This window comes from Pelophylax lessonae (genome assembly GCF_965119305.1).
Source record: "Pelophylax lessonae genome assembly, chromosome: 4".
Classification (NCBI taxonomy): domain Eukaryota; kingdom Metazoa; phylum Chordata; class Amphibia; order Anura; family Ranidae; genus Pelophylax; species Pelophylax lessonae.
The window spans coordinates 113231806-113248369 of record NC_138771.1 but is presented as its reverse complement, the minus strand read 5'-3'; the positions used below and the strand labels follow the sequence as shown (position 1 = coordinate 113248369).

Below are 16564 nucleotides of genomic sequence, written 5' to 3'. Positions count from 1 at the left end.
CTCATTGAACACAGTGGGGAGACTCCCCAAACGCAACAGACACCTGAGAGCACATGACAGCCTAACTGAACAATTATGGCCGCCTTGATATCCAGAGAAGGGCAACAAAAATAATTAGGGGAATGGAGGGCATCGGCTATGAGGAAAGACTACAAGCACTGAACTTATTCTCTCTGGAGAAGAGACGATTGAGAGGGGATATGATATCAATGTACAAATACTGTACTGGCAACCCTAGCATAAAGAACAAACTTTTCAGAGAAAGGGAATACAATAAGACACGTGGCCACTCACTAAATCTTAAAGAAAAACGGTTTAAGCTAAAAATACGTAAGGGGTTCTTTACTGTCAGAGCAGTGGGGATGTGGAATTCTCTTCCACAAGCAGTCGTATCAGCAGGGAGCATTGATAGTTTCAAAAAACTATTAGATGGGCACTTTAAAGACCACAACATACAGGGGTATACAATGTATGGTTAATAGCAAACACACACACACATCATAGGTTGAACTGGATGGACTGATGTCTTTTTTCAACCTCACAAACGATGTAACTATGTAATAGATAGACGGTTAGATATATGGGATCCCTTTTGGGAAGTGAACCTACAGCTAAATATATGACTACACAATGTAGGTTCCTATCATGGAATGCTAGGGGTCTAGGGACCCCCCCCCAGAAGAGATCCCAGGTAATTAAAAATATATTACAAACTAAAGCACAAATTATATGCTTGCAAGAGACACATATGATCCCAGATACAACAAATTTAGTTGTGTAAACCCTGGATCCAATGGTCAATACACTCGAGCTATTCAACATATGCAAGGGGGGTTTCACTGCTTGTCCATAGGTCTGTACCATGGAAGTGCTTTCAAAAAAAGGTAGACCCTGAAGGGCAATATGTATTTGTACGAGCTAAAGTGTATGATACACCATTTGTTATTTTAGGTATATATAATCCACCACCTGCTACATTAAGTGTAATTAAAGAAGCTATGCTATTTGCAAGTTTATACCCAGAGGCATTAGTGCTATGCCTGGAAGACTTTAATCTTCTGTGGGACCCGCTGGTGGACAGGCATGGACCCCCCCTAAAAAGAACTTGAAAACCACTTGTTTCGTGAGTTAGGGGAAGAATTTGGATGGAGAGATTTGTGGCGAATGCTTAATCCCCAGACCAGGGCTTATTCCTGGGCCATGCCAGGAAGGGGATGTCTGTCAAGAACAGATCTGGCGCTGGGAAATGATAAAATTATTTCTAGGGTTGTCTCTGTTGAATATTTGATTAGAGGAGTGTCTGATCACTCACCACTGCTGGTAAATATAGCAATAGGAATTGAGGGAATGAAGCAAAACTGGAAATTTCAGGCTTAAAACATAAAGATATAAAACTGTAATTTTTTGTGAAGAATCAAAAACAAGTGGGACACAATCATGAAGTGGAACAAAATTTATTGGATATTTCAAACTTTTTTAACAAATAAAAAACTGAAAAATTGGGCGTGCAAAATGATTCAGCCCCCTTAAGTTAATACTTTGCAGCGCCACCTTTTGCTGCGATTACAGCTGTAAGTCGCTTGGGATATGTCTCTATCAGTTTTGCACATGGAGAGACTGAAATTTTTGCCCATTCCTCCTTGCAAAACAGCTCAAGCTCGGTGAGGTTGGATGGAGAGCGTTTCTGAACAGCAGTTTTCAGTTCTTTCCACAGATTCTCGATTGGATTCAGGTCTGGACTTTGACTTGGTCATTCTAACACCTGGATATGTTTATTTGTGAACCATTCCATTGAAGATTTTGCTTTATGTTTTGGATCATTGTCTTGTTGGAAGACACATCTCCGTCCCAGTCTCAGGTCTTTTGCAGACTCCATCAGGTTTTCTTCCAGAATGGTCCTGTATTTGGCTCCATCCATCTTCCCATCAATTTTAACCATCTTCCCTCTCCCTGCTGAAGAAAAGCAGGCCCAAACCATGATGCTGCCACCACCATGTTTGTCAGTGGGGATGGTGTGTTCAGGGTGATGAGCTGTGTTGTTTTTACGCCAAACATGACGTTTTGCATTGTTGCCAAAAAGTTCAATTTTGGTTTCATCTGACCAGAGCACCTTCTTCCACATGTTTGGTGTGTCTCCCAGGTGGCTTGTGGCAAACTTTAAACGACACTTTTTATGGATATCTTTTAGAAATGGCTTTCTTCTTGCCACTCTTCCATAAAGGCCAGATTTGTGCAGTATACGACTGATTGTTGTCCTATGGACAGAGTCTCCCACCTCAGCTGTAGATCTCTGCAGTTCATCCAGAGTGATCATGGGCCTCTTGCCTGCATCTCTGATCAGTCTTCTCCTTGTATGAGCTGAAAGTTTAGAGGGGCGGCCAGGTCTTCATAGATTTGCAGTGGTCTTATACTCCTTCCATTTCAATATTAATCGCTTGCACAGTGCTCCTTGGGATGTTTAAAGCTTGGGAAATCTTTTTGTATCCAAATCCAGCTTTAAACTTCTCCACAACAGTATCTCAGACCTGCCTGGTGTGTTCCTTGTTCTTCATGATGCTCTCTGTGCTTTAAACGGACCTCTGAGACTATCACAGCGCAGGTGCATTTATACGGAGACTTGATTACACACAGGTGGATTCTATTTATCCTCATTAGTCATTTAGGTCAACATTGGATCATTCAGAGATCCTCACTGAACTTCTGGAGAGAGTTTGCTGCACTGAAAGTAAAGGGGCTGAATCATTTTGCACTCCCAATTTTTCAGTTTTTTATTTGTTAACAAAGTTTGAAATATCCAATAAATTTCGTTCCACTTCATGATTGTGTCCCACTTGTTGTTGATGCTTCACAAAGTTCAAGGGGGGCGAATCCTTTCGCAAGGCACTGTGTATATACTGTATATATACTGTATATATATATATATATATATATATATATTTTTTTTTTTTTTTTTTATTTATTTATTTATATAGATATACACATATATGTATAAACTGTAGTAGCTGAATACACTAATATCAATAAACAGCTTTCTGGGTTCGATTAGGTTACCAACAATTAACTTTTTAAGTGTGGTTTTCTGAACAATGCTCACATGTACCAACAAAGATAAAGAAACTATGTACAATAAATAGGAAGTGCGCCCATTGCTATCCTGGTGTTCATGATTTGGGGAATTCAGGGCTGATGCATATCCACCTTAATCCAATGTGTTCAATATAAACCAAATTTCCATAAACAGTAGTACCAATTAATTTGCTGCTAGATAAAAACAAAAAAATGGGCTCTAGGCAGATATAATAGCAGAGCTCTATAAATAAAGAATCTCTGACCAGTAATGCAGTTCTAATTTCATAAATTCATACCTTATGATTACCACTTCCCTACCAGGGTATTGTAAAATTATGCCAGCAGGAACATCCCCACCCTCCGGGCGGGCATCATATGGTTTCCACCCGTTCTCGTTGCTCTTGCGTGCCTCAAGGGGTGCGTAGCGTGGCGATCGGGGGATGAGGCTTGTCCCTCGGGGCACAGCCCATCCCTGATTAGAGTAAAGAGCCAAAGAAAATGACTCTTTACCATGTGACCAGCTGTGTCCAATCACAGCCGGTCACATGCACTGTCTTTGTTTACGCCGCTCGTGCGTGCCCCCCTGGGGTGCACAGCGTGGCGATCAGTCTGAGCAGGAAGGGGGTGAAAGCGCCCTGCTTTAAAGTGGGTAATATATTGCACTGGTAACTGTGTCCCTCATTCAAATATGACATATAAAACCACTATACAGTATATGTGTCAGGCGGACCTCACTGCACCTAACTGCTTGCGCCCTCTGTTAAAAGAAATGAATATTACTACTGTCCTACACAAAACAGTTTGAAGTGAAGGTTCAGTTTGGGGAACCCAAAAAATAAGGGTGGATCTGTGCATACACATCCCCTATCTGCCCTACAGCACTGTATTAGATTGTGTAGCAGGATTTCCAGGCATTGGGCCTGATGTGGGTCTGGCATTGTTACCGGTGACACCTTCAGCCCATTTAAGCTGAATACCCAAGAGTGAGATTTGAGTCAAGGACCAATCCGGTATCTTTGGTTTGTTTTGTTTATTTTATATTGGGGATGGGAGAAGGGAAAGAGTGGGATACTCCTCTGGCTCAACTAGGTAAAAATGGGACACTTTGGAGAAAAATGCCTTTCAGCACTGTCTTGACGCCGGCTGGATGCCGACCAACGTTTGTTGGCGCTTGAAAAACACTGACTTGCTGTACTGTACTTGACTTCTGACACTCTGGTTAGCTCAAAAGTCCCGAACACTGCTCCCTCCAGTCCTTCCTGACTGAGGTAGCTTCTGTATACTGCTTCTGCAACTCTCAACACTGTACACTGCACACTGCATGCTGTACACTTTTAACACTTCAGGGCCCAACCGCTGGGGCCCCTCTGTACTTCAGGGTCCTCTCACTAGGCACCCCCTCTACACTTGAGGGCCCTCTCACTAGGCACCCCATCTACGCTTCAGGGTCCTCTCACTAGCCACCCCCTCTACGCTTCAGGGTCCACACACTGGCACCCCCTTTGCTCTTCAGGGTCAACACTGGCCTTTACACTTGCTCCTGTACCGGCTAGCTAGCTCCTGGATCCCTCTGACCTTCACCGGAGTGGTCCCCTCTCTCTAGGCAGACCCCCCAGGGGCAGTTTGCAGTACTCATGAATTGGGAATGCTTTCCTGAAACTGGACCCCTCTCAGCTCTGCTGGTCCTCGGCACACCGGATCCTCTCTGCAGCTCAGCTCAGCCCTCTGTCCCCTCAGGCAAGCCGCCTGGGACACCCGATTCCTCTAACAGGAGGAGAGACAGCCGAACTCTCGATCCTTGAACTCTGCTTCCCGCCAAAGATGCTGTGTCATGTGCTCCCCTAAGACTTATACCCACTCCCGGAATGCTGTGCGGCAGAATCTGCCTTTCTGGGGTAGATACAGGCCTGGATGAGGCATTGGCTGGGTTTCCTCCACCGCCCAATGAGAACCCTCTCAGTGAGTATAGTGGGGAGACTCCCCAGTCTCAACAGCCACACCTGGGAGCCATGACAGCCCAGGTGAAAATCATGGCCCTGCTGTTAAGCAGACAAGGCCCACTATGCTTTACCTAGCACCTACTTTGTAGGGTGCTACATATGTATAAAAACAGCTTCATGATAGATTTATGAAAAAGATAGAGAGATAAACATTCTGAGATTTACTTACGTAGCTGCTGAACTTAAAAAACAGGAAATATTTGTAGACAGGTAAAAGTGCTTTACATTTCAATGCCATTTAGTTCAGCCTTGGTTCTAGAAATATTGACCTTTACATATTAACACAGTAGAACTTCTTATGTCTCACTGAAATAAGTGGCATGGGTACGTTTAGGCTGATCCTACCTCCTAAATGTCTATGATCATAGGGTAATCAGAGGATAAGCAGAACACTTTAACTTTTTTAGTAAAGAAATTGTGATTACAGAGTAAGGTTTTGGGCTCACCTTAGGTCTCTGAAAGTTGTTTTGAAGTACTTTTAGGCATAAGTAAATTTACCACATAGATGTCAATCCAGTACTACTTTTTGCTTAGCAGAACATAGCAAAAAGATGTTTCTTTTAAAAAAAGGCATTTCTTTTATAAATATTACACATAATTGTGCACATTTAATCAACAAGTATTCTACTTTCTGGTCACTTATATAAAAACATTCTATAATGAAACACATGATATTTTCTAGTTGTTCAAAGTGAAAAACTCAACTAGATAAAGCTATGGGTGGATTTAAATTTTGTAATTACATTATTATTTGATATACTCATAAACTAATTCCAATTCTATAAAGGATCATACTCCTTTAAAAACATGTCTGTTGACTTCAGAGAGTAGTTAGAAAAAAAACTCATGGTAGGTGTTTTGAATTTTATATTTCTACAGTTAAAATGTAATAAAATACAATGTCAAAATTATGTGCATCTCAATAAAATTGGGGAATTCATTAACTTTTTTGTAAATCTCTAATAGTACCACCTAAATATCATTGCAGGAGCCTGGGAATAGAAAGCTAGTGAGTTGTTTTGTTACGCATTTACTAATTGTCATTATCATAATTAAAAAGTCCCTTTGGCTTCCCTAGGTATTCTTTTTATAGCATAAATTGCATTTCGTAAAGCATGATCCCCAGAAAGCACTTTATATGCAAAATACATTTTTGAATAGAAAAAATACACTTGTAGTTAGTTTCCGTCTAAAAGCAGCACATAGGGCACAATTTTATTTCAGTAGAGCTTAGAGCTTTCTGGTTGGTTTTGGGGATTTACATATACCATAACTGCTCTTTGCACTGTTTTTAAGAATAAGCCTAATAATATTAGTACTAATAGATGTAGGACCCCTGCCCCAAGAGAGTTTTGTATATTGTTTAGATGTTACTCTTTTAAGCGAATTTAAGTAAACTCTAGGTTTAAGAATTTAACCAGCCTCCACTATTGTGTTACTGCCAATAGCATTAAAGGAGAAGTAGGGTCATAGCTCTTTTCAACATACTTCTCCAATAGGTAAGAGGAGTGCACTAAAGCCCGCTGTCAGTTGATGCTACAGAGCCGGTCCAGCCTCTGCAGGAATCCTGCCGATAATGTCAGAATCCGCCCAGATGCCGGACCGTCTCCTCCACAGACGGCGCTCCAGTGAGCACTGGAGGGGCAGAGCACAGAGCCGGTAAATAACAATCAGACAATGACAGGAACACAGATGACAGTCAGCGCTTTGTGCTCTCAGCAGACCGGAGAACTGACTGATCAGAAGTCTTTGATCATTCAGTTCTTGGTGTAGAGCCGGTGACAGACAGCTGCTCCATCGGATATATGTTTGGGTTTTATTCTTTCCCAAACTTCTCTTTCAAAGTGTTCGTAAAGCCAATTTTTATGTTTTAAGTAGAATGGGGAAGGGTTATTTAGGTTAGGTTATATCTATACACAAATGTTTTGACTTGAATTTCTATTTTAAAACGAATTTGTTGCATATACTTTCATGTAAAATGTTACTAAACCCAGGATCCTTTTTCACTGTATCTGGTCTCCCACAGTACAGAGAACATGGAAATGCAATTATTTTAGCAAATATAAACTGCTAAATACATTTTCTCATCAGCAGTATATAGTAGTCTTGTGATTTCTACCTGTTCCTGGTGAAGCTTGTAGAAGGAGTTTTCATACTGCACTGAGCTGTCCTATGAGGCTGCAGGACCCCTGACCCTCTGTCTGGACAGGGCTGATTGGCCCGATGCTGATCACATGCACCCTCCCAAGAAAAAAAAACTTCTCTAGCAATATACAACAAACTGAGCATGTGCAGCCTGACTCCAAAGGCTCTGTTCTACCCAGATATGTTTTGGAGTCAGTGGAAGAAGAGGAGGATCTGTGCATACAAGCAGCCTTTTTACACAATGCATAGGATTAACCCCTTAGGTTCCACACTGAATATAACAAGCATGCTTTACTGCATAGACTGATTTTACTGTTGTGGGTTTAGTAACACTTTAAGAGAAACAGGTACTAGAGCACCTTTCAGTGGTGCAAATGAAACATAAAATGAATAGGACATTTTTAAAAGATGAAGATAAAAGTGACTCTAAAGGCAAAAGGTTTTTTATCTTAATGCATTGTATGCAATAAGATAAAAAAAACCTTATGTGTGCAGCAGTCCCCCTCAGCTCCTAATACCTCTCTGAACCCCATCTCGATCCAGTGATGTTGCATGAGAGTCTCCGCTATCCAGGACTCTCCCTCCTTATTGGCGGAGACAGCAGCAGGAACCATTGGCTCCTGCTGCTGTCAAACAAGCAGCGGCTCGGCTTGGGCCCCATGGCAAGCTGTTATTGTTGGGGCATTCGACAGGAGGAAGGGGCCAGATGTGCCAGCGAGTAGCACGAGAAGAGGAGGATCTGGGCTGCTTGAAGCAAACCCACTGCATTAAGCAGGTAAGTATAACATGGAATTTTCGGAATTTTTAAACAAAAAAAAAAAAAGACTTTAATATTACTTTAAGTATTATTCGTCAATTATTATTATTTTTATTATTTAATATTATTATTATTATTATTAACGATCAATGGCTTTAAATTGTATAACCTTGCCCTAGCCTAGACTATCAGTGTAAATGAGACTTGCGCCAGAAACGTGGTCAATTTTGTTACAGAGATTTGTCTGGGGATACATTTAATGCTGTAACAATTTCTGTATCCAGATTCTTAACCTCTGTCATATGAATTGTGTCAGTTGAGTCATTCAAAGGAAGCTCTTCACCACTGAGCATTAACTTGTTATTCTTAGATTTGACGCCAATGCCAGTTAGCAGACTTTTCTCCTGCATTGCTTATGTTCTTTTTTGAATAACATTCCATTCCACCCATTCAATTTCTCTAGACCAAAGGAACCAGACCTACACTACAAATGCCAGGAGCTGGCAGAACGTGCTGCTATGTCACTGTGTGGCAGAACAAAGAGATTAAGGCATGGATCCAGGACATGGACAATTATGTGCTTGTCATAATATGTTAATAAAGTACAAAAGTAACCTTAATAAAAAAAATATGTTGCTCCATCCAAATTAGCTACAATGCTTTAATGAACCAAAAAAGCTTGCCTAGCTTCAAAGTTATATTATAGATTATAGATATTGTCATTCAAACCCAACAAGGACCCTCCTTTATTTCATTTTAATCTTTACAGATAGATGCATTAAACAGTTTTTTTTCTTTAAATGATCTAAATATTCTCATGGTTTCATAGAAAAATACAGACAATCTCAGACAAAAGATTGAAAAAAACACTGCCCAATTAACCAAATACACGCAGATGATAAATTAGCACACGGTGCCTTTTAAAGGGAGTAATCCTTTTACTGCATAATTCCAATTTTTAGTCGCAAAATTTCTCAAATAATGTAGCACTACCCCTTAGGAGCAGCTGGTGAGTCAGGAAACAGTCATGCAACTTTGTTTGTTTTGTTTATTAGGGGTTGTAAACTTTGATGGGGATAGGGGGATTATGGGATGCCCACTTGACTTTTCAGAAAAATAAACTCTTCAGGGAAACAACTATATACAATCCATATATACACTCCACTTCTGCCTCCTGCACAAATCTTGCTTGCAGAAACGCTCAGGCCCAGCTGGAACAGTGTTTGGGAAATCTGACTAGGCACTAAGCCAGATCCAGTAAAAGTGCTTTACAGGTAGGGACTGCTGGCTCCTTTGGTGTGTAGAAAAGTCCCAGTGTCCAGCTACCTTCCTGTGACTACTGATCCCAGCACCACCTCTAAAGGCACTGCCAGCCCACCTGGCTGCAGCTCCCCCTTTCACAAGCCCTCCTGGCTAATCTTACACAGTCCTCCCAGACTGACTCTACAGCTTTCCCAGACTGCCACTCATCAGTCCTCTCAGGATGCCCCTCAGTCCTCTCCGATTGTCTCATTCACCAGTCACCTGGCTGTCTTCTCCCTGGAGATCTCCTGGACATGCTCGCTTGCTCCTTCAGTCCTCACGTCTGGCCACTGGACAGGATTCCTCCTTGTGTTGTCAGAGGATCCCTCCTGCACCCAAGCCCCAGGCCCAAGGTCACCCCTGCCCCCCTCCAGACTAGGGGGTTACCCTGAAGGGTCTCTGACAGCCTCATCAGCACTAAATCTCCAGCTTCCATCCAAACTCCACACTGCCCCTGCTGGGCTGAAACTGAATATATATGAGGTGCCTGCCCCCTTCCAGTCCTTCTGGGGGATTGGCTGGGGCCCTCATGAATACACCAGGAAGCTCATCCTAAGTTCCCTCCCATTCTTATGGAATTTTCTCCAATGTTCCAGTAAGTAGGGGGAGGTAACAGAGATGATGCCTGATGAGTCATTCCAGCCTCCCTGGATCACTCACCCTGACCCAGATTCAAAACAATGTACCCAGATTCAAAACAATGTACCTACACTAAAGGAAAAAAACTCACTCCAGCAACTAAGATAGAGGTTGCTACAATAACAATGCAACAAGTTAAATAACTGATTTAAAGTTCACTCCGCTGTGTTTGACATCACTATCAACCCACCACCTCTTCCAACAATGACACGTTCCCCACAATCTTAGCAAACAATGCAGAAAAGGTAGTGACCGCTGCATTAAAAGATAGGAGAAGGATTAGAACAGCTATCTGATTTTTTTTCTGTTTGTGTTCCCTTTAGATACATTCACCCTTTCTTTCCATCCTTTTTACCATTATTACCAAGAGTGAAAATGAAAGAATATCCCTAATTTTGGGTTGTCAGCAGAAAAAAAAATAGAGGGAAAGTCTTTCAATAAGGACACTAGTTCTGGTGACCCTGTTGATAACCAGGGATTTCTCTCACTTCCTGTTTTGGCTATGGGCCAGGAAGTGAAGGGAAACCTCTATAATGGTACACAGATGGCATGAGAAAAGGGGGGCCTACTGTGCCCTGACACACACTGCATACATTGAGTAAATAAAAGAAACTTGATACAATGTCCCTGGGCCCCATCATTTCACCAGAGGGAAGCAAGAGGAGGTAGCAACCATGGCACTTTTTTTCTATTTTCGGCTGCGCAGGCAGAGAATGCCTCAATTGTTGACAGTAGGATTGTAGTTCTGGCCACCCACAGTCACTGCCAGCTTGGCACAGTGATACGCTAATACAGATGCATTGCACCAGCTACTTCAGTAATCCCTGTAGGTAGAGGGTGGGGCTCTGTATAAGACTGAATATGCTCATGATATATGCAATCTTCATATACCAATATTCTTCATACTGTTTAGCACCACAAATGCACCATACACGTCCTAATTGACTGAAAACAATAGACCCTCCTACAATCATTTGTAGAACCCAGAATATTGCTTGTAGCTAGGTTTGCAGTCTTTAAAAAGACACTGTCACTTTGTGCAATCAGGACAAAGATAGTCTGCAGATAGCACTGCACCACCAGTGTTGCCAAACATCCCTAAAATTATGTACGGTTCGTAAAAAAATAGGCACTTTTTTTCTGCCTGTAATTGTCCAGGACATGATAAAAGTGCCCATAAAAATATAAGCTTCTTGCCGGGTTTTTAACTGCGCATGTGCAATTCCAGAGCCGGCTAAATTGTAAACTGCAATAGCAGGCTTGGAGAGCGGGGCTGGTCGAGGTGCACACCTGGGCAGAGAAGCCAGCTTGCACTCGAGTAGGGTTGTATCTGCTCCGCCTCCCATCCTGTCACCACTGTACTCCCAGCCCCTCCCTTTTCCCCTTTCTCTCCTTCCCCCATTTCTCCCTCACTCTCTCTTCATTTTCTCCTCTCTATCTCCTCTCTATCTCCCTTATTTCCCCTTTTTTCCTCTCCCTCTACCTCTCCCCCACATCCTCCTTCTCCTCCCTCTCTCTCTCCTCCTCTTTTTCTCTCATCCTCCCCCTTTCTTCCATCCCCCTCTCTCTCTCTCATCCCCCTCCTCCTCCTCCCCTACACTCCTACCCCTCTCTTTACCCACCTTTCTTCCTCCCTATTTCTCCTATTTTGTCCCCCCCATGTCCCACTTCTCTCTCTCACCCTCCTCTCTCTCTCTCTCCTCTGTCACCCTCTTCTTGCTCTTTCACACCCTTCACCCTCTCTCACCTTCCTCTCTCCCCCTTCTTCACCCATTTCCCTGTCTCACACTCCTTACCTTCACCCTCCTCTCTCACCCCCCTTTCTCTCTCTCTTTCACTTTATTTCCACCCCCCCCCCCTCTCCACTCTTATCTTGACTTCTTATACTTACTTAAAGTGGTTGTAACCCTAAAAAAAAAAAAAAAAAAAGAGCTCCTGTTCCATTAGAGCAGATGAAACAGCACAGTGCTTGTGCTTTCTAATCTGCCCTATCTAAGTTGTAAAAAAAACCTGGTTGATCCTGCCTGTTCCTGTGTCCCCCTCTGTGTACCAACCACAGAAATGATGGCTGCTGAGACCCAATTACCATGGTCAATTTACATGCTTCCATCATCCGCTGATCTCCTCTCTCCCCCTCCCTACCTGTCAGCTCCTGTGTGTGTGAGTTATCTTTGCCTCCCCCTCCTGCCGCTATTGTTAGCAAAGTAAACTGTAAAAAAATGTCACTGCCAGCCCCTCTCTTTTATCCAGCCATAACACACAGTTTAAGTGTTTGTTGAAAACAAAGACTCTAAATACCTTTTTCAGATCTTTTCAGGCCCCTCATGTGACTCTGCTCCCCCATCTACAGGTTACAGCGGGAGGGGCTGAGCGGCCAGTACAGTGTTCATGTGACATCCCCGGCTGACGTCAGAGGAGGATCTTGGTCCCCCTCCCACTGTAGCCCATAGATGGAGTAGTCACGTTACAGGCCAGAAGAGATCTTGAAAAAAAGGTATTTAGAGGCTTTGTTTTCAACAAACACTTACATAGTGCGTTATGGCTGGATAAAAGAGAGGGGCTGGCAGTGAATTCTTTTTAAAGGTTACAAACACTTTAAACATGTTGTATGCTACATAGTACTATAGAAGTTCTTCCTTAAAGTAGCCTAAAACTGGCCATACATGGATCAAATTTTGGCCGGATGGGAAAGAATGGGCCAAATTTCGATCCATGTTTGGACATTTCTGTTCTATCGATCAATTTCTCATGAACCCGGCTTGTTGAAAAGTTTTGCTTCATTCAGCACATGCCGGCAATCAGCTGCAGTGTGAATCATTGTATTTTGACAGCGGGGAAGTCCTGCTGTGTGAATGGGGAAATCAGTTCAATTTTTTTCATTCAGCCAGCTTCAGACAGACAAAGGGATATCATTCTGTGTGCACAAAAGCAAATGTAATTGATAAATGTATTTCATTTATTTTATTTTTAAATGCTCCTTTGTGCTGAGGTTTATGTGTGTGTCTATGAGATTTTCAACAGTAATTAAGTACTTTGAGGATTAAAGGCAGAGGCTTGCAGTGAACACAGTGACTGTTCTCAGGTTCTGACTATAGCAAATGTTTGCCACGGCATGCTACACGCACAGCAGCATTTTCTTCCCCATCCTAAATTTTCCTAGGCATTTAATCATCTTAAGTCACATTTGCATTTTTATCACACTGACTTTTCATTTTCAAAAGCAAGGCATTTGTTTATTTGATTATTTCTCATGGATATTGTAATGTTTACATATTGATTAAATCTCAATTGTCTTACTTTTGAATTGTTCCTGACTTATTTCAGGTTGTCAGTGAAAAATGCAGCTTGTCAGTAAATTTCCTATATTTCAGTTATCAGTAAAAAAAAAGTTGTGGAAGTTACCAACCCCGTTTACTACCTCCCCACTGCATCATTCTAGCCTGCCCAGGGTTGGCTGGTCTTGAAATTATGTGGGGCATGAGGTCATACCTCTTGGCATCAACACTATGTACGTCATCTCAGACTATATTTAACCACACCCTTTTAAGCCACTCACAGTATTTTGCTCAATATAAACAATAGCCACTTTTCGCCACGCCTCGTAGTGCATGTGGCATTTTCATTTTCTCTATGTCTAAGGGTCCAATTTATGATCCTGCACACAGGCCTGCTAATTTCACAAAAAAATCTCTCATGAGTAATCTTTGTGAGCTTTAGGCTGTTATAAACTCCAACTATTTGTAGGCAGTTGCTTCATTATGCTATAGCATAACAGGAATTTTTTAGTAGTTCTACAAAAATTGCTAGAAAAAAAATCTAGGTGTTGCAATTGGTGAACAAAAAGATGAGACATATGGCTGACTTTGGAGTAAACTACAAGTAGTCAACAGCCTTGCATGGTCGCACAATTGTGTGACCGATAGCTTCAAGAGGCTACTGCATTCTACCTGTATGAGTCTATCAGCAATCAGTTACTACTCCAAGGGATTAAACTCACCCTTGTAGCAAATGTACTTTCCTGGGCTTTACTTGCTCATATATAATCCAATTTAACAGACCACTTATATTATGAAGATCCCAGTATGGGACATATAGCATTATATGCAAATCATAACATGAAAATTGACAATAGGATCTCTCATACCTTGACATTCCTTGACTTCGCTGTTATAGAAAGTTCCACTAGGACAGCTGGTCAGACACCTGCCTTGGTACAGCTTGGAGCTGGCAGGAGGACACATCTCACAGTCATCGTCTGCTGGCCCTGAGCATGTTTCACAGCTGATGTGGCAAGAAACACATCTCCCAGCATCAAGATCTTCATAGTAACCATCAGGGCATGTAGCCTTACAGGTGCCATTGAAGAGAAGATATAAGTAACTGCATTCTTTCAAGAGAAAACAGGGAAAACATTTAGAGCTGTGCCAGTAAGAAAGTTCTTCATAAATAATTTCAGCTCCTGTAGGTTTTACTTTCATTATGTGCTTTGCAGTTTGTCGGTTGTCTGTAAGCTGATCTTACCAATTATTAGGAAGAGTTTGTGCTAGACTGATTTTTTATACACTCTTCTAATACTGGACACATACCTAGTTATTATATAATGTATTTGTTATAAGGGATGCAGAAAAAACACACCAGATAACATCATAATCAATTGTATTATCGTATTATTTAAGCTCCGAAACTGCTAATGCACTTTGGTGACATTACCTTAACCCATATATTCAGTCCTGCCTGCCTGATTGCTTGAAAACACAATTATTAAAGAAAAAACATCTTTACATGCTCCAGGAACTCTTCGAATATAGACATGAGCTGTATGCTAATGTTAAATTCTAAGAAAAGCCTCCTTCCCTTGAGCGTTCCTATAATTCTGAAATCAGCAGACAGAGGCTGCCCCTGCAGCGCACACGTGCATGTTTCCAGTACTCTTTAGAGCTTAGGGATATGTCTAAGCTGTTCAGCAAATTGAAAGGGCTCTTTGAAAAGCAGGGTCAACTTATCTGTTAAATGGAGCAGTAAATTGTGAGAGAGAGTAGGGGTCCAGAACACTCAAGGTGGGTAAGCCTGATGTAAAATGCAGACGTATTTTTAGAAGGATAGACTATTTTCTTCTCTTATAGGTTTCTCCAGACAACAGGTTTTCTAGACAACGTCCAGACACTAAGGTTTATTTACTAAAGGTAATTAGGCTGTTTACATTGCAAGGGAAGTTTAATTTTGAATTTTCCCCCAGAGCTTAGTGAGGGAGATGAAATTTCACTTTGCCAAAAAATACCCAACGATGTGCAAGGAAAATTAAAAAACACTATTTTTGGTTGCACATGATTGGATAATGGAAGTCAGCAAAGCTTTACTTCATTAACTAAACAAGGGAAAAATTTCCTTGCAAAGAGAACTGCTTTGGCTTTAATAAATCAACCCCTATGAGTGGAAATATGCAGGTGATTGCCCAGATCTCAGCATTTGCTCTCCTGAAGGCAAAACTTCCCCTTAAAGAAACCTGTGACGACATGGGAGCTGCCATTGCTGTTGTTTTTTTGTTAAAAAATATATTCCCTGAGACGTTCATCCTCATCCTGGATTTACTCCCTGGTGAGTCAGTGACCTGTAACAAGTATGCAAGACAGGGATTCATACCTTTTGGACTGCACTAGCTGCATGCTTATTCTCAGGGTGACTCAAAAAAAAGGGCCACATGAAGTAACATGTATTGTGGGATTTACAATTCTGAAAATGGTCATTTGGTGTAAGATACCAATATAAGTATTGGTTAGCATTCAAAAATGTTTACTCTGTGGAAAAGAAATTAAAATGATTTGTATCTACAAAAATGAAAAAAAAAAAATAATGAATTGCAAACAGGATTTAGGTAGTTAAGTACTGTATACAGTTAAAGTGGAAGTAAACTTCCATCTTTTGTTTTTACCTATAGGTAAGCCTATAATAAGGCTTACCTATAGGTAGTGTAAATATCTCCTAAATGTACACCGCTTAGAAGATATTTGCATTACATGCAGTCAGTAACATCACTGGCGCATGCACTCTGAAGGAAGGCCACCCGTGCCATGAACCGCGGCTGCCGCACACATATGCGCGGGAGTGACCTTATCGCGGCGATGGCCAGTCACAGAGCCAAAGTCCATGAAGCAAGACAGTTGAAGATGGGAACCCCTGCAGCGCTGACTTCTTGGCGCCGGAGGGCTTCGTTTTAAGGTAAGTTTAACATACTAGGCACATTATGGCTTTACATTGCAGGTTCCCAAAAAAAAAAAAAAAAGCCCAGCGGTTTACAAACGCTTTAAATAATTTGAGCAAAAAGACATTTGTAACTTCCAATCTTGGTTTTCTGATTTAAAGGACATCTCCATTGAAACCTAATATTTCTGCTTTTAACCACTTGCCGACCACCGCACGACTATTTACAGCGCGGTCAGCCCCTCTGGGCAAAGTGACGTAGGGGTACGTCACTCGCCCGCGAGCCAATAGGAGGCTAGCACGCACCGCCGTAGGCACGCTCCCGCCCCCGCTTGTTCACTGTGTTCCCCGCGTGAGTGTCTAGCGGTTTGGATGTCCACCGGCCACCCGCGATCGTCCGCTGCAGAGGGAAAAAGACAGGCGGCTGATGTAAACAAAACCGCTTGTCATTCTC

At 42.0% G+C, this 16564-nt stretch overlaps 1 protein-coding gene across 1 annotated transcript in view; it reads right to left on the bottom strand.

Annotated features, from left to right (window-relative positions):
• Nucleotides 1-16564, bottom strand: part of LOC309554945 (uncharacterized protein) — a 244789-nt gene that overhangs the window by 136148 nt on the left and 92077 nt on the right. The window contains exon 10 of the mRNA XM_082256696.1: nt 14057-14299. Coding sequence (XP_082112822.1) covers nt 14057-14299 — 243 coding nt within the window. The remainder of the gene's footprint in view (nt 1-14056; nt 14300-16564) is intronic.